At 42.4% G+C, this 18,255-nt stretch overlaps 1 protein-coding gene and 1 pseudogene across 1 annotated transcript in view; both read right to left on the minus strand.

The window, feature by feature from the left end:
• Positions 1 to 1,650: 1,650 nt before the first annotated feature.
• The window catches only part of LOC136125100 (bile acid-CoA:amino acid N-acyltransferase-like), a 40,412-nt gene continuing 23,807 nt past the window's right edge, over positions 1,651 to 18,255 (minus strand). Inside the window, 3 exon segments of the mRNA XM_065879922.1 lie at positions 1,651 to 1,980; positions 1,982 to 2,178; positions 2,181 to 2,247. Coding sequence (XP_065735994.1) covers positions 1,651 to 1,980; positions 1,982 to 2,178; positions 2,181 to 2,247 — 594 coding nt within the window.
• LOC136124468 (HUWE1-associated protein modifying stress responses 1 pseudogene) lies at positions 8,908 to 9,495 on the minus strand (annotated as a pseudogene).

The raw sequence follows: 18,255 nt of genomic DNA on the forward strand, positions 1-18,255 counted from the left end.
GCTCTTTAGAGAACATACCTCCAATTTGACCTTGGACAAACTAATTGGCATTGCTCCATACCCATGGTCATCAGACTATGCCCTGCAGACCAAAGCCAGCCTACAACCCTTTTTTCTGCTGCCCAGAACTAAGAATGTTTTTTGTTTTGCGGTACGCGGGCCTCTCACTGTTGTGGCCTTTCCCGTTGCGGAGCACAGGCTCCGGACGCGCAGGCTCAGCGGCCATGGCTCACGGGCCCAGCCGCTCCGCGGCATGTGGGATCTTCCCGGACCGGGTCACGAACCCCTGTCCCCTGCATCGGCAGGCGGACTCTCAATCACTCCGCCACCGGGAAAGCCCCTAAGAATGTTTTTTACATTTGTAAATACTTGGAAAAAAATAGAAAATTATTTATGAACATTGGTGTTCATAAATAAAATTTAACTGGAACACAGACACAGTCACTCATTACATCCTATCTAAGGATGTAATGAAACAAAATTCAGCTATTTGTAGTGAGGTAGATGGACCTAGAGTCTGTCATACAGAGTGAGATAAGTCAGAAAGAGAAAAACAAATACTGTATGCTAACACATATATATGGAATCTGGGGTGGACAGAAATAAAAAAGCAGACATAGAGAATGGACTTGAGGATATGGGGAGGGGGAAGGGTAAGCTGGGATGAAGTGAGAGAGTGGCATGGACATACATACACTACCAAATGTAAAATAGATAGCTAGTGGGAAGCAGCTGCTTCACATGGGGAGACCAGCTCCATGCTTTGTGACCACCTAGAGGGGGGTGATAGGGAGGGTGGGAGGGAGACGCAAGAGGGAGGAGATATGGGGATATATGTATATGTATAGCTGATTCACTGTTATACAGCAGAAACTCACCATTGTAAAGCAATTATACTCCAATAAAGATGATAAAAAAAAAGTGAATATACACACACACACAAAAAGAGTAGAAAACCATAAAAAAAAATAAAGAAGAATCCACCTGCCAAGGCAGGGGACACATGTTCAAGCACTAATCCTGGAAGATCCCACATGCCACAGAGCAACTAAGCCTGTGTGCCAGAACTACTGAGCCTGTGCTATAGAGGTCGCGAGCCACAACTACTGAAGCCCACGTGCTTAGAGTCTGTGCCTGGCAGTGAGAGAAGCCACTGCAATGAGAGGCCAGCGCACCACCACAAAGAGTAGCCCCTGCTCGCCACAACTACAGAAAACCCGCGCACAGCAACGAAGACCCAATGCAGCCAAAAATAAATAAAATAAAATAAATAAATTTAAAAATAAAGAAGAAATCACTCATCAGCACCTGATTCTATTCAAGATTGTTTTACAAGCCAGGGGATTCTGTGGTTCATTTTTGGTAATTTTTTTCCCTAAGAATTGCTGTAATTGTAAACTGAAATATTTTAGAACAGGCAGAGCTCTTAGTTTATATTTCTAAAAACATAAACGCCTCAGTTTATATTAGATTAAGAGGAAGCCATTTTTCCCTTTCCAAAGTCAAAGCATACCATTCGCAGTCCTCCTGCCTTCTCTTGCCATAACTTCCTTCTTACAAGAAGAGGTCAAAAGCATTGTTCCATGAAAATCAAATGGAGGCTGGTAAAGCATCCTATTGCTTCTGTATTTCCAGAAATATTTGCTCTTCTCAGAGACAACTGGTCACAACTGGAATAAGGTGTTTCCTGAGAAACTTCTGGATCTCCTTCCAAGAACGTTCTTGTGCAGCTACATGTGGGATCACCTCTCCTCCCCAGTGCATGAAGAGGTGGAGATTGGAGATCCTCCAGGCACAGCACGGTGGGGAGTAGGGGGGCTCTATCAGGTGGCCTACCCCTGGGTAAGACAGCAGGGTCCAGTCATTCTTCCCATGTCTCCTCAGCTGTTCTGTGGCTTGCCCTGCATATACTTTGCTGTTGACATTCATATCTTCTTCTCCCACAATGAAGAGGAAATGTCCCTGGGCCTTTTCAATGGGGAGAAAAAAATGTCTCACTGGCTTCAGCTCTAGTATCCTCAAAAATGTGCTGTAACTCTACTAATCCTAAGGTACTGATGGATAGTGAATGAGGAGAGAATGGCCAGAGCTGATTTATGTGACCATGATATACCTGTGGAATGTCAAGAATAAAGTTGGGCCCGTTAATAAGCGCGGCAGCTGTGACTTGCTTTAGTGAATAGCCATGGAGAGTCCAGTCTCTGCTGTTTTGGACATGGAGACTACCCCAATACCCAGGCTAAGGACCTGTAAAAAACAAAAACCCCAATTAAATACAATCCGGAGACCAGAAGGGGGAGCTCTCACACCCTGCAACAACAGCAGAACCCAAAAGGTAGAAAGACTGCTCTTCTTTCCAGGCAAGAACTCAGCCAGTGAAAAGCCTTGGGCTCTTTGTTTACCGTAAGCCCTCCCATCTTCCTTTTCCCCTCCAGAAAATCCTTCTCCTTCCCTTGCTGTGCAGGGACTTGCACATGCTTCACCATGGTTTCAGACCCCAAATTGCAATCTCAGCCGATCCTGAATAACTCCATCTTTGCTGGAGAAATATCTGGCATTCTATTTGTTTTAGGGCAACATTTGGTGGCTCATACAAGGCCAGAGGAGACCCCCAAAGGTTCTAGGGCTGGCGAGCAAAGAGTTGCAGTATCCATGGTTGAGCCCTTTGTTGCTCAGTGCTTCTCTTGCTGACCCTGGAGTTTGAGGGTACATCTTTCTCCTGGATTCGAGTCCTTGTGGTCTGTAGAATAAGAATGTGGTCTGCCATATCAGTAAACAAAAGATGTTGTGGCCATCAAGCCATCAGTCATTTACAGCCGCACCTGCCCACCCCCAACCCCCCACGGAGAGCCCTGAGGAAACTTGGGATGGAAACAAAGAGGATGCTGGCTTTAGATAGCTGAGGTGCATATCAAAGGAATGATTTCAGTGAGCCCAGACTATTGCATCTTCCTGTACTTAGAAAAGCACTAAATTCATTAACTTGAGATGTCTGGTTTTATTTAATTAATAGTAATCTTTTGCTGTACCAGGTTTTTGTTGCAAAACTCCTACATATCCTGGCTTCTCCCTTACCTCTTCAGAGCAGTCCCTCAGAGCTGAGAGACTGTTCCTGGGCTTAAGCCCTCAGTTTGTCTGTCACAAAAACATAATTCTCAAATTTGAGGTTGTGCTTTTCTTTTTTCTTATTTTCTTTTTTTTTTCAGTTGACACCTCTTTGCATTTGAAGCTCTTCAGGCTGTGTGCGGGATCTATTTTAAAGTTTCATTGTTTCTGGTTAAGGCCTTGCTCTGTATGCAAGTATTCTTTTGACACTTCAATCTGATTCTGAGATCAGACAGTTTCAACTGAAATAGGCCGAGAAGCTGTCAGCTGAGTTCCTTCAGGTACAGGGGCTGTTTCACTGAAACTCAGTCAGTTCAGCCATCAGCCCTTCCTTTGGAATAGGAGCTGTTCCATGGGAACTAGCTGAGAAGCCTTTGGCCTGGCTCCTCCAGGACCAAGCTGTTCCCTTAGAACTGGCTGGTATTAGGCCTGCAGACACTGTGAATGCAAGCTGTTTAAATTGAGCTGTAAATTGTTTAAGCTGTTGGAAAATTATTCTATTACTCTAGAGAAAAATCTCTGAGAAAAGGGATCCCAGTTATATAAATATTTTGAGGGCACACCCCCTCCCCCGCACTGAGACTCTAGCCAATTTTATATTTAAAAACCTTGGTTCTTCCTCATGCACATTTCTAATTAAATGGACTGACCTGACCACAGGCAATTTAGAATATCAATGGCCATTATGGGTAATTTTGAAATCCCTGAACTTATTTTCTTAAAACCAAATTGGATTACAAGAGCTCAAAAATCTTCAGGACTGAATGGGATGTCTATTCTGACTGGTATTTTGAGGTGATGGAATAAAATTTACGTTTTGAGTCCAGACAAGAAAATTTAAGCGTAACATAGTCCCTGTCTGTATTGGGCCCTCCCTATGTGCAATGTGCACCCGATTATACATTAACCAAATTGCCTCAAAGCAGGAATGCCTGCTTGACCATAAAGATGAACCTTTTCCCTTCTTCATACACCAGCAATGTAACTCCTTGAAAGACAACATCCTTTTTTTTTAAATTTTTTAACATCTTTATTGGAGTATAATTGTTTTACAATGGTGTGTTAGTTTCTGCTTTATAACAAAGTGAATCAGCTATACATATACATATGTCCCCATATCTCCTCCCTCTTGCGTCTCCCTCCCAACCTCCCTGCCCCACCCCTTTAGGTGGTCACAAAGCACGGAGCTGGTCTTCCCATGTGATGCAGCTGCTCCCCACTAGCTATCTATTTTACATTTAGTAGTATATATAAGTCCATGACACTCTCTCACTTCGTCCCAGCTTACCTTCCCCCTCCCCATATCCTCAAGTCCATTCTCTATGTCTGAGTCTTTATTTCTGTCCACCCCTAGGTTCTTCAAAACCACTTTTTTTTTTTTTAGATTCCATATATATGTGTTAGCATACAGTATTTGTTTTTCTCTTTATGACTTACTTCACTCTGCATGACAGACTCTAGGTCCATCCACCTCATTACAAATAGCTGAATTTTGTTTCTTTTTATGGCTGAGTAATATTCCATTGTATATATGTGACACATCTTTATCCATTCATCTGTTGATGGACACTTAGGTTGCTTCCATGTCCTGGCTATTGTAAATAGCACTGCAATGAACACTGTGGTACATGACTCTTTGAATTACAGTTTTCTCAGGGTATATGCCCAGTAGTGGGATTGCTGGGTCATATGGTAGTTCTATTTGTAGTTTTTGAAGGAACCTGCATGCTGTTCTCCACAGTGGCTGTATCAATTTACATTCCCACCAACAGTGCAAGAGGGTTCCCTTTTCTCCACACCCTCTCCAGCATTTATTGTTTGTAGAGTTTTTGATGATGGACATTCTACTGGTGTGAGGTGATACCCCATTGTAGTTTTGATTTGCATTTCTCTAATGATTAGTGATGTTGAGCATCCTTTCATGTGTTTGTTGGCAATCAGTATATCTTCTTTGGAGAAATGTCTATTTAGGTCTTCTACCCATTTTTGGATTGGGTTGTTTGGTTTCTTGATGTTGAGCTTCATGAGCTGCTTGTAAATTTTGGAGATTAATCCTCTGTCAGTTGCTTCATTTGCAAATATTTCCTCCCATTCTGAGGGTTCTTTTCATCTTGTTTATGGTTTCCTTTGCTGTGCAAAAGCTTTTAAGATTCAATAGGTCTCATTTATTTTTGTTTCTATTTCCATTTCTGTAAGAGGTGGGTCAAAAAGGATCTTGCTGTGATTTATGTCATAGAGTGTTCTACCTATGTTTTCCTCTAAGAGTTTGATAGCGTATGGCCTTACATTTAGGTCTTTAATCCATTTTGAGTTTATTTTTGTGTATGGTGTTAGGGAGTGCTCTGATTTCATAGTTTTACATGTAGCTGTCCAGTTTTCCCAGCACCACTTATTGAAGAGGCTGTCTTTTCTCCACTGTATATTCTTGCCTCCTTTATCAAAGATAAGGTGACCATATGTGCATGGGTTTATCTCTGGGCTTTCTATCCTGTTCCATTGATCTACATTTCTGTTTTTGTGCCACTACCATACTGTCTTGATTACTGTAGCTTTGTAGTATAGTCTGAAGTCAGGGAGTCTGATTCCTCCAGCTCCATTTTTCTTTCTCAAGATTGCTTTGGCTATTCGGGGTCTTTTGTGTTTCCATACAAATTGTGAAATTTTTTGTTCTAGTTCTGTAAAAAATGCCAGTGGTAGTTTGATAGGGATTGCATTGAATCTGTAGATTGTTTTGGGTAGTACAGTCATTTTCACAATGTTGATTCTTCCAATCCAAGAACATGGTATATCTCTCCATCTGTTTGTATCATCTTTAATTTCTTTCATCAGTGTCTGCATACAGGTCTTTTGTCTCCTTAGGTAGGTTTATTCCTAGGTATTTTATTGTTTTTGTTGCAGTGGTAAATGGGAGTGTTTCCTTAATTTCTCTTTCAGATTTTTCATCATTAGTGTATAGGAATGCAAGAGATTTCTATGCATTAATTTTGTATCCTGCAACTTTACCAAATTCATTGATTAGCTCTAGTAGTTTTCCGGTAGCATCTTTAGGATTCTCTATGAATAGTGTCATGTCATCTGCAAACAGTGACAGCTTTACTTCTTTTTTTCCGATTTGGATTCCCTTACTTCTTTTTCTTCTCTGATTGCTGTGGCTAAAACTTCCAAAACTATGTTGAATAATAGTGGTGAGAGTGGGCAACCTTGTCTTGTTTCTGATCTTAGTGGAAATGGTGTCAGTTTTTGGACTATATATCTTTGGTGAACTTTATATAAAACATCAGTGTGCCATTTTGATGTATGATCCTTTGTTTTGAGAATGTATATAACTGTGCCTTTGACTTCTAAACAAGTGGAACAGTCCTCAAAAGGAATAGTCCTTTTCCTTTCTGAAAGACTGTCCCCTGGGTTAAAATCCTCAGGTTCGCTTGAATAAAGTTCTCTATTTCTCCTTAAGATCAACTGTTGATTAATTTTTCATCCATAGTGACTTCCTAACATTATCAGGAGTCTACAATTGCCTCTCTGCAAAATAAGATTTTAAGATTAACTGAGGCAAATGAATGATTTAAAAAGATAAAATGGCTCCTGAAGCCTCAAACTCTTCTTTGGCTTCTTCATCTCAGCCTTTGCCTCTGATGCCGTCTTGTCTCCCTCCCTCACTCATGCCCAGACTCTGCCCCAGGCACCATTTTCCTCCTTCCCTTCAAAGCCACCTACACCTCCTCTATACCCTCAATTTATTCATATGAATTCTCTTACCAAATACCCTTTTTCTCTGAAACTCTCCCCATACCCTTTTTCTCTGAACTTATCAGAGCCAGTCCCTTTAAAACTAAGCCTTCTGAGGATGCAAAGCCTTTATTTTTTATATTTCCTGAACTAAAGCTGAACTGTGAGCCACAGTCAAAGATTTTCCCAAAGTAACCAAAGATCCTCACAGGTTTGGTAAGTAATTTAATATAGTCATTCAAACTTATAAACCTGGTTTTTCTAACGTATATCTACTAGTTTATATGCTTGTCGGTGAATGCCAGGCCCAGCATTAGATGAAAACTCCTGATTGGGAAAATCCTAAGTTCCCTCTGATGGAGAAAATTTTCACACATTGAGGTATGGAGAAGTCATCTCGGCTTATACATTGTTCAGCTTGAACTTTGTGTGAACTAAAACAGCCTGTCAAACACACACAACACATCTGCTTTTTTTTTTTTTTTTCAATTTAAGAAAATGTAATGGGATGTGGAGAATATAGTAGTAGTTGGAGGGGGGAGGGCTGCTAGCTTGCCCTTTTTACAATGTGTACAACTGCATTAAGATTTTATAACAAGAGTGGCATTTATGCTTCTTAAAACTACCTTCTATAGTGGAGTACAATACAGAAAAAAAGACACTTCAACAAGAGAAATATGGAATGAATCATAAATCCACTTGATGACAAAGGAAATCAAAATGCTTAAGGAAAACACAACTACATCAAATACTACCATGCACTAAAATTAATCTGACAAACTATGTACACTTCTAGTAATTTTTTTCAAACAATGGTAAAAGATGTGAAACTCTAATTCATTAGGAACAGATCAATCTCTATTTTGCCTGAGTTTCAAACTTTCTGACAGCATCAACTATTCCACTATATTAGAAACAGCAAGCAGTCTTACGTACTGCATCCATACATCATGGACTTTCTTGCAATAAAATGTTTTTGTGTTTTTAACTTATCGTAAACAAACTCACAATCAGGAGGGGAAAAAAAAACAACACTTTTTCCAACTCCCACGTTCTGAATGGGGTTTTAGATAAAGAATCAATGTTTGCCAAAGAGAACAAGAATCTCTGTAAGCATTAAAGCTTCGATGATATAGAAGCCCTTTGTATACATCCCAGTTTTTATCACCAGGTTATTTTATTTTAGATGACCTACACTATGGCTCAGAAATATGTTAACTTTTAACAGGACTCATGACCTAACTCACTAATTACTTCTATCTGTTTAGTCACTTGTACAATCCATGTTTTCATCTTGGCTTCAACCAAGTCTTATAATTTTGTTGTTTTATTTTTACAGCAGTATTGAATGTCCTATAAGTACCTCTCCCAGTTCTATCTGGAAGCCTGTATTAGAGAACAAGCAACAACAAACTTCCTGACTACATACCCCCGGCTTCTCCAATAATACTTAAACCCCTCAGCCAAGAATGTCTTTTTATGGCAGGTCTGGCCTGGGGAGATGGTGATGGACCTGTTCTCTAACAGTCCTATCAAAGCAAGGCCCTAAAGGACAAAAGACATAAGGAAAGTCAAGTTAATTATTCTTACATCTGTCCACTCCCTCTTGGGTCATCAACGCTCAGGTTCTACAGGCACACTCAATAACCTAAGGTGTCAAAGGGAGCCCAACAGTTATCTGCCTTACTTGCCCATAACTGACTAGGCTCTCCAGGTAATTATAAATGCAATAGTATTCTTAAGACACAAGAACTTCCTCTTTGACTCAGAAGAGTAAGGAAACATGTACAATATAAGTGTGTAAAGCAATAAATTCTAATCAATGTTGCAAAAAATGCTGTTATTGTAACACCAATCAGCTCAAACTAACTTTCTTAAAACATTTTTTTTAGGATAGGCTGGCTAACATTCAAAAATTGCCCATATAAGTTCTTAGCTTACATTCTATTTAAACATTTCTAGAGCAAGTAGTAACTAGAATAGACAAAAAACAGACAGTATATCTGGACCTAAACCTAAATGTGAAATTGGGTCCACAGGCACACTCTTAACCATTTTTCCGAAGAAGTATTTTTAAACGGCTTTACCATGCAGAGCTATGGCTTCCCGGAAGGGTTGCAAATCAGTCTCTACAGATGAGCTAGTTTCCGTTGAAGTAGCTCGGTTAGGGGACACTACAGTCAGTCTTGGGGGACCTCTAGAGTTTCGCGGTGGAGGAATTTTTCCACACAGGAAGCTGATCAAATCTTCTCTACGAATAGTTCTTCTGCGCTTTTTAACCCAAGCCAACACATCTTTATTGCGTCGCTGACAGCCAATCTGAATTCCAATATCAAAACTTCGCTGATGGGTATCCACGCTTTCTTTGTAAAGGTTGGTGACGGCAGTGGCTGCATTTTGGAAGGGAACCCAAAGAGAAAGTCCTGGCTGCTGACACACTCGGTCTTTGTAGAGCTGGGCCACGGCGGTGGCCGAGTTCTGGAAGAGGTGCCACAGCTTCTGCTGCTTGTGCTCGGGCTGTGCGGCGGCCGCCGCCTCCTCCTGCAGCTCAGGGGGCAACTGCTCGTCCTCGGACAGGCACTGCCGCTCCCACTTGGAGAACCAGTGCTCGGGCCCGTGCTCCTGGATCTCGGCCTCGCCCTCCTCCTTCCGCTCCTCCATCCTCCGCGGCCTCCCGCGGCCTCGCAGCCGCCGCGGCCACGCCCTGCTAAGGCGGGGCCCCCGCGGGAGCGTCGTCGTCGAGCGGCCCGGCGTCGGGGCCCAGCGGCCTGCGGCGGCTCCTCGCGGCGGCCCAGGCCTCCTGCACCCCGACGGCCTGCGAGCCCCGCCCCGCGGCCCCGCGCTGCCCGGGACGACCCCCGACCCGGTCCTCCCCACCCCCGGCCCCTGCCGAAGTGCGCTGCGGACCGGATGAACACCGCCGCCTCTCGCCTCGCCGGCCTGAGCACGTCTACCGCCCCGCCATGGCGCCGCGGCCTCCCTACGGCCACCGCCGACAGCTCCGCGTAGCCCTGCTGGCACCGCCGAGCCTACCCTGAACACTGAGAAACGTAGTTGTCGCTGACGCCGTCGTCGACGCCTCTGCGGTTGCTGGTCCCCGCCCACATGCTGACGGGGAAGCACCGCCAACTCGACCCCGGCTCCCCTGCCCGGTTGGGGCGCGCCAGATCCGAGGGCTTCTATTGGTCCAATCCGACCGGTTCCGCTTGCCGGCCTCTAAACGCAGCGCCGTGATTGGCTCATCGGCGTGTCCGCCTGACGTAACCAAAGAGCAAGGGGAAGGGAGTGAAAGGAAGGGTGAAGACGGGGAAGGAGGGGGAGGAGCTGACAGTGGTTGCATCCGAGCCAACCTAAGGCGGCGGGGGGAGGGGGGGATGAGCACAACACATCTGCTTTAACCATTAAAGAATGTCTGTTTTGAAGATAAGGATAAAAAAACTCCCTTCTTATGACATCCATATTAACACGCCCTCAAAGAAAAGGTTCACTTCCCAGACACCAGGGTCCTGTTGTCTCACTCTCTATATACTAAACCTGTCTGTTTTGGACACTTGAAGAATATACCCCTGTCGTGTTTGATGTATGTTCTTTGCTCTGATAAGGTACACGACTATGCTAAAAACCGTGCTTCAACTGAGCAGTTTCTTAGAGTTATCTGAGAGGCTGTCTCCTGGGCTACAGTCCTCAGTTTGGCAAATAAAACTCTTTTCTATTCCTATTACAGATTGTTATTGATTATTTCCATCAACACCTAAGAGTAAAACACGGAGACCAACCTGCTAACTTACATATGATCAAGCTTGGGCAATTGCTAGGTGACTTTTTCAAAACCTGTTGATTGGAACAAAATTCAGGCTTTTACATGAAAACCTGATGAATCTGCTCATGACTATTACAATCGACTTCAGATTATTTTTAAAGAAAATTCTGATCTTCTTTTAGAGGTTGATTCCACTCAGATAGCGTTAAACTTTATATTTATTAATGGGCTGAACCAGGACCATTCCCTTCTAGTAAAAAGAACCAGGATGGGATGGGAAACTAGAGTTTTCCACTCCAGAGTCTAGTGAATCTGGCAAACCAGCTGTCTCTCACTCTAAATGAGTCACCTCAATGAAAAACCACTGAAATTCTTAATCTTCAACTCCAGCAAACGAAGGTCCCTAAATGAAACCAAAACCCTCCCAGTTTGCCACAAAGAGCTATTGTCACAAAAAGCCAGGATGTCAGAAAAAAGACTGTTACAAATTTAAGCATTTTAGGCACCTTCTGCCCTCTAACCAGTCTTTCCAATGTCCTCTGAATTCTCAACAATGGGGCTCAGGGGGACTACAGGGGCTCTTCCTAATCTTCCCACTTAATAGAATTGGAGAAACATTTCTCCAGATTGGGGATGAATCTCTTCCAGTCCTAACTGACAGTGGAACCACAATCTTGGTACTCAGTGCCACTACTACAAAGCAGTCCCTGCCTTGGAGTACTAAAACAGTTCAAACAGTGGGATCTCTAATGAACCCCAAGAGCTTCCTATCTCTGAACCTATTCCCTTTTGTTTAGGCCCTTTGAGAGATACACACCCTTTTGTCCTTAGTTCCTCTGCCCTTATCCATTTATTAGGTCATACTTCTTAAAGAAGTATGCATGGCAGAGTTTCTTTATCCCAAAGGGAGGAAGTAATTCTAGATTTGACAATAGTCATCAAAGTAACCAATCATGTAAATTAAATCACCCTTTGACATCTTTAATTGCTTCAGCTCTGACAGTCCTAGAGCTGATTCTGAAAACTCTGATTATTTGTCCCTATTGAATCAGCTACCACCCTCCTACGGACAAAATCTCCACCTGATACTGGCAAAATTTACAGCATGCCTCCCATCACGATTCAGATAAGTCCCTCAAAACCTCTTCCCAGAATTAATCAATACCCTATAAGTAAAGAAGCCCTTCAAGGCATGAAGCCCATAATAGAAGATTACAGGTCTCAAGACACCATTATCCCTGTACTAATCTTTCTAATACTTCTATTTAACCTGTGAGAAAACCTAAGGACCCAGGATGGAGGTTCATCCAGTACCTCCAAGTAATAAACAACACTGTTATCCCTCGACCCCCTGTTGTTCCTAACCCTCATATGTTACTAACATCCATTCTCACTGGAAGTGAATTCTTTACTGTAATTGATTTATGCAGTGCATTCTCTAGTATTCCAGTTGACCAAGCCAGCCAATAACTTTTGCCTTCACTTGGGAAGAAAAACAATTCACTTGGACACTAATGCCTCAGGTTTAACTGATTCCTTATTTCTCAAATCCTGAAGGCTGATCTGGATGATATAAATTACCCTAGAGGTTCTATTTTGTTGCAATATGTGGATGATTTGCTTCTTTGTTCTACTTCTCAAGCCTCCTCATAGGAAGACAGCATCCACTTGCTAAAGCTTTTAGCCTCAAAGGGACATAAAATTACCAAAGAAAAACTGCAGTTTGTCCGAACCCAGGTTTAGGGCATCTGATATCAGAACAAGAACTACACCTATATCCAGGTAAACTTTATAGTGTCCTAAGTTTCCCAAAACCCCAAACTAAACACTATCTGTGACTATTTCTTGGGTTAGTTGGTTATGCTGAAATGAGATCCCAAATTTCTCTCTTACGGCCAAACCTCTGTATGTTTTATTCAAGAATAACAACCCCAGCGAAATTTAATGGGAAAAATCAGATGACGTAGCTTTTAAGGCCTTAAAGGAGAGTTTGAAGAAGCCACCTGCCCTGGGGCATCCCAATTATCAGATTCGCTTTTTCCTTTTTGTATATGAAAAAGGAAATATCCTTGGGGTACTCATCCCATAACACAGGGACCACCATTGACCCATAGGGTATTATAGCCAGCAACTGGACCCTGTAATATGGGGATACCTGCCTTGCCTTAAAGTCATTAGGCCCCAGCTCTTTCAGTTAAAACCACTGAGAGAGACAGGAGAAGATGGCAGAAGAGTAGGACACGGAGATCACCTTCCTCCCCACAGATACATCAGAAATACATCTACACGTGGAACAGCTCCTACAGAACACCTACTGAACGCTGGCAGAAGACCTCAGACCTCCCAAAAGACAAGAAACTCCCCACGTGCCTGGGTAGGGCAAAAGAAAAAACAGAAAAAAGAATAGGGACGGGACCTGCACCAGTGGGAGGGAGCTGTGAAGGAGGAAAGGTTTCCACACACTAGAAACCCCTTCGCGGGCAGAGACTGCGGTGGACGGAGGGGGGAAGCTTCAGAGCCACGGAGGAGAGCGCAGCAACAGGGGTGCGGAGGGCCAAGCGGAGAGATTCCTGCACAGAGGATGGGTGCCGACCAGCACTCACCAGCCCGAGAAGCTAGTCTGCTCACCTGCCAGGACGGGCGGCGGCTGGAAGCTGAGGCTCGGGCTTTGGAGCTTGGATCCCAGGGAGAGGACTAAGGTTGGCGGCGTGAACACAGACTGAAGGGGGCTAGTGCGCCACGGCTAGCCGGGAGAGAGTCTGGGAAAAAGTCTGGACCTGCCGAGGAGACAATACACTTTTTCTTGCCTCTTTGTTTCCCGGTGTGCGAGGAGAGGGGATTAAGAGCGCTGCTTAAAGGAGCTCCAGAGACAGGCACGAGCCGCGGCTATCAGCATGGACCCCAGAGACGGGCATGAGACGATAAGGCTGCTGCAGCAGCCACCAAGAAGCCTGTGTGCGAGCAGAGGTCACTATCCCCAGCTCCCCTCCCGGGAGCCTGTGCAGCCCGCCACTGCCAGGGTCCCGGGATCCAGGGACAACTTCTCTGGGAGAACGCATGGCGTGCCTTAGGCTGGTGCAACAGCACACTGGCTTCTGCCGCCGCAGGCTCGCCCCGCATCCGTACCCCTCCCTCCCCCAGGCCTGAGTGAGCCAGAGCCCCCGAATCAGCAGCTCCTTTAACCCTGTCCTGTCTGAGCGAAGAACAGACGCCCTCAGGCGACCTAAACACAGAGGCGGGGCCAAATCCAAAGCTGAACCCCGGCAGGTGTTCGAACAGAGAAGAGAAAGGGAAATTTCTCCCAGCAGCCTCAGAAGCAGTGGATTAAAACTCCACAGTCAACTTGATGTACCCTGCATCTGTGGAATACCTGAATAGCCAACAAATCATCCCAAATTGAGAAGGTGGACTTTGGGAGCAAGATATATTATTTTTTCCCCTTTTCCTCTTTTTGTGAGTGTATATGTGCATGGTTCTCTGCGATATTTTGTCTGTATAGCTGTGCTTTCACCATTTGTCCTAGGGTATTGTCCGTCCATATTTTTCTTCTTTACTTTGAAAATTTTTTTCCTTAATAATTGTTTTTTATTTTAGTAACTTTATTATATCTTACTTTATTTTAGTTTATCCTCTTTCTTTCTTCCTTCCTTTCTATTTTTTCTCCCTTTTATTCTGACCCGTGTGGAGGACAGTCTCTTGGTGCTCCAGCCAGGCGTCAGGGCTGTGCCACTGAGGTGGGAGAGCCAAATGCAGGACACTGGTCCAGAAGAGACGTCCCAGCTCCATGTAATATCAAACAGTGAAAATCTCCCAGAGATCTCCACCTCAACACCAACACCCAGCTTCACTCAATGACCAGCAAGCTACAGTGCTGGACACCCTATGCCAGACAACTAGCAAGACAGGAACACAGCCCCATCCATTAACAGAGAGGCTGCCTAAAATCATAAGGCCACAGACACCCCAAAACACACCACCAGACGTGGACCTGCCCAAAAGAAAAACAAGATCCAGCCTCATCCACCAGAACACAGGCACTAGTCCCCTGCACCAGGAAGCCTACACAACTCACTGAACCAACCTTAGCCACTGGGGACAGACACCAAAAATAACAGGAATTACAAACCTGCAGCCTGCGAAAAGGAGACTCCAAACACAGTAAGTTAAGCAAAATGAGAAGACAGAAAAACACACAGCAGATGAAGGAGCACGGTAAAAACCCACCACACCTAAAAAATGAAGAGGAAACAGGCAGTCTACCTGAAAAAGAATTCAGAATAATGATAGTAAAGATGATCCAAAATCTTGGAAATAGAATAGAAAAATGCAAGAAACATTTAACAAGGACCTAGAAGAACTAAAGAGGAAACAAGCAATGATGAACAACACAATAAATGAAATTAAAAATACTCTAGAATGCATCAATAGCAGAATAACTTGAGGCAGAAGAACAGATAAGTGACCTGGAAGATAAAATAGTGGAAATAACTACTGCAGAGCAGAATAAAGAAAAAAGAATGAAAAGAACTGAGGACAGTCTCAGAGACCTCTGGGACAATTAAACGCACCAACATTCAAATTATAGGGGTCCCATAAGAAGAAGAGAAAAAGAAAGGGACTGAGAAAATATTTGAAGAGATTATAGTTGAAAACTTCCCTAAAATGGGAAAGGAAATAGTCACTCAACTCCAGGAAGCACAGAGAGTCCCATACAGGATAAATCCAAGGAGAAACATGCCAAGACACATATTAATCAAACTATCAAAAATTATATACAAAGAAAACATATTAAAAGCAGCAAGGAAAAAACAACAAATAACACACAAGGCAATCCCCATAAGGTTAACAGCTGATCTTTCAGCAGAAACTCTGCAAGCCAGAAGGGAGGGCAGGACATATTTAAAGTGACGAAGGAGAAAAACCTACAACCAAGATTACTCTAACCAGCAAGGATCTCATTCACATCTGATGGAGAAATTCAAACCATTACAGACAAGCAAAAGCTGAGAGAGTTCAGCACCACCAAACCTGCTTTACAACAAATGGTAAAGGAACTTCTCTAGGCAAGAAACACAAGAGAAGGAAAAGACCTACAATAACAAACCCAAAACAATTAAGAAAATGGGAATAGGAACATACATATCGATAATTACCTTAAATGTAAATGGACTAAATGCTCCCACCAAAAGACACAGACTGGCTGAATGGATACAAAAACAAGACCCGTATATATGCTGCCTATAAGAGACCCACTTCAGACCTAGGGACACATACAGACTGAAAGTGAGGGGATGGAAAAAGATATTCCATGCAAATGGAAACCAAAAGAAAGCTGGAGTAGCAATTCTCATATCAGACAAAATAGACTTTAAAATAAAGACTATTACAAGAGACAAAGAAGGATACTACATAATGATCAAGGGATCAATCCAAGAAGAAGAGAGAACAACTGTAAATATTTATGCACCCAACATAGGAGCACCTCAATACATAAGGCAAATACTAACAGCCATAAAAGGGGAAATCGACAGTAACACATTCATAGTAGGGGACTTTAACACCCCACTTTCACCAATGGACAGATCATCCAAAATGAAAATAAATAAGGCAACACAAGGTTTAAATGATACATTAAACAAGATGGACTTAATTGATATTTATAGGACATTCCATCCAAAAAACAACAGAATACACATTTTTCTCAAGTGCTCATGGAACATTCTCCAGGATAGATCATATCTTGGGTCACAAATCAAGCCTTGGGAAATTTAAGAAATCTGAAATCTTATCAAGTATCTTTTTCGACCACAAAGCTATGAGACTAGAAATCAATTACAGGAAAAGATCTGTAAAAAATACAAACACATGGAGGCTAAACAATACACTGCTTAATAACGAAGTGATCACTGAAGAAATCAAAGAGGAAATCAAAAAATTCCTAGAAACAAATGACAATGGAGACATGATGACCCAAAACCTATGGGATGCAGCAAAAGCAGTTCTAAGAGGGATGTTTATAGCAATACAATCCTACCTTAAAAAACAGGAAACATCTCAAATAAACAAACTAACCTTGCACCTAAGCAATTAGAGAAAGAAGAACAAAAAAACCCCAAAGTTAGCAGAAGGAAAGAAATCATAAAGATCAGATCAGAAATAAATGAAAAAGAAATGAAGGAAACAATAGCAAAGATCAATAAAACTAAAAGCTGGTTCTTTGAGAAGATAAACAAAATTGATAAACCATTAGCCAGACTCATGAAGAAAAAAAGGAAGAAGACTCAAATCAATAGAATTAGAAATAAAAAGGGAGAAGTAACAACTGACACTGCAGAAATACAAAGGATCATGAGAGATTACTACAAGCAACTCTATGCCAATAAAATGGACAACCTGAAAGAAATGGACAAATTCTTAGAAAGGCGCAACCTGCCGAGACTGAACCAGGAAGAAATAGAAAATATGAACAGACCAATCACAAGCACTCAAACTGAAACTGTGATTAAAAATCTTCCAACAAACAAAATCCCAGGACCAGATGGCTTCACAGACGAATTCTATCAAACACTTAGAGAAGAGCTAACACCTATCCTTCTCAAACTCTTCCAAAATATAGCAGAGGGAGGAACACTCCCAAACTCATTCTACGAGGCCACCATCACCCTGATGCCAAAACCAGACAAAGATGTCACAAAGAAAGAAAACTACAGGCCAATATCACTGATGAACATAGATGCAAAAATCCTCAACAAAATACTAGCAAACAGAATCCAACAACACATTAAAAGGATCATACATCATGACCAAGTGGGGTTTATGCCAGGAATGCAAGGATTCTTCAATATACGCAAATCAATCAATGTGATACACCATATTCACAATTTGGAGAAAAACCATATGATCATCTCAATAGATGCAGAGAAAGCTTTCGACAAAATTCAACACCCATTTATGATTAAAAACCTCCAGAAAGCAGGCATAGAGGGAACTTTCCTCAACATAATAAAGGCCATATATAACAAACCCAGAGCCAACATCGTCCTCAATGGTGAAAAACTGAAACCATTTCCACTAAGATCTGGAAGAACACAAGGTTGCCCACTCTCACCACTATTATTCAACATAGTTTTTGAAGTTTTAGCCACAGCAATCAGAGAAGAAAAGGAAATAAAAGGAAATCAAATTGGAAAAGAAGTAAAGCTGTCACTGTTTGCACATGACATGATACTATACATAGAGAATCCTAAAGATGCTACCAGAAAACTACTAGAGCTAATCAATGAATTTGATAAAGTAGCAGGATACAAAATTAATGCACAGAAATCTCTGGCATTCCTTTACACTAGTGATGAAAAATCTGAACGTGAAATTAAGAAAACACTCCCATTTACCACTGCAACAAAAACAATAAAATATGTAGGAATAAACCTACCTAAAGAGACAAAAGACCTGTATGCAGAAAATTATAAGACACTGATGAAAGAAATTAAAGATGATACAAACAGATGGAGAGAGATACCATGTTCTTGGATTGGAAGAATCTACATTGTGAAAATGACTCTACTACACAAAGCAATCTACAGATTCAATGCGATCCCTATCAAACTACCACTGGCATTTTTCACAGAACTAGAAAAAAAAATTTCACAATTTGTATGGAA

The sequence above is a fragment of the Phocoena phocoena genome, chromosome 6 (assembly GCF_963924675.1).
Source record: "Phocoena phocoena chromosome 6, mPhoPho1.1, whole genome shotgun sequence".
In the NCBI taxonomy this organism is placed as follows: Eukaryota; Metazoa; Chordata; class Mammalia; order Artiodactyla; family Phocoenidae; genus Phocoena; species Phocoena phocoena.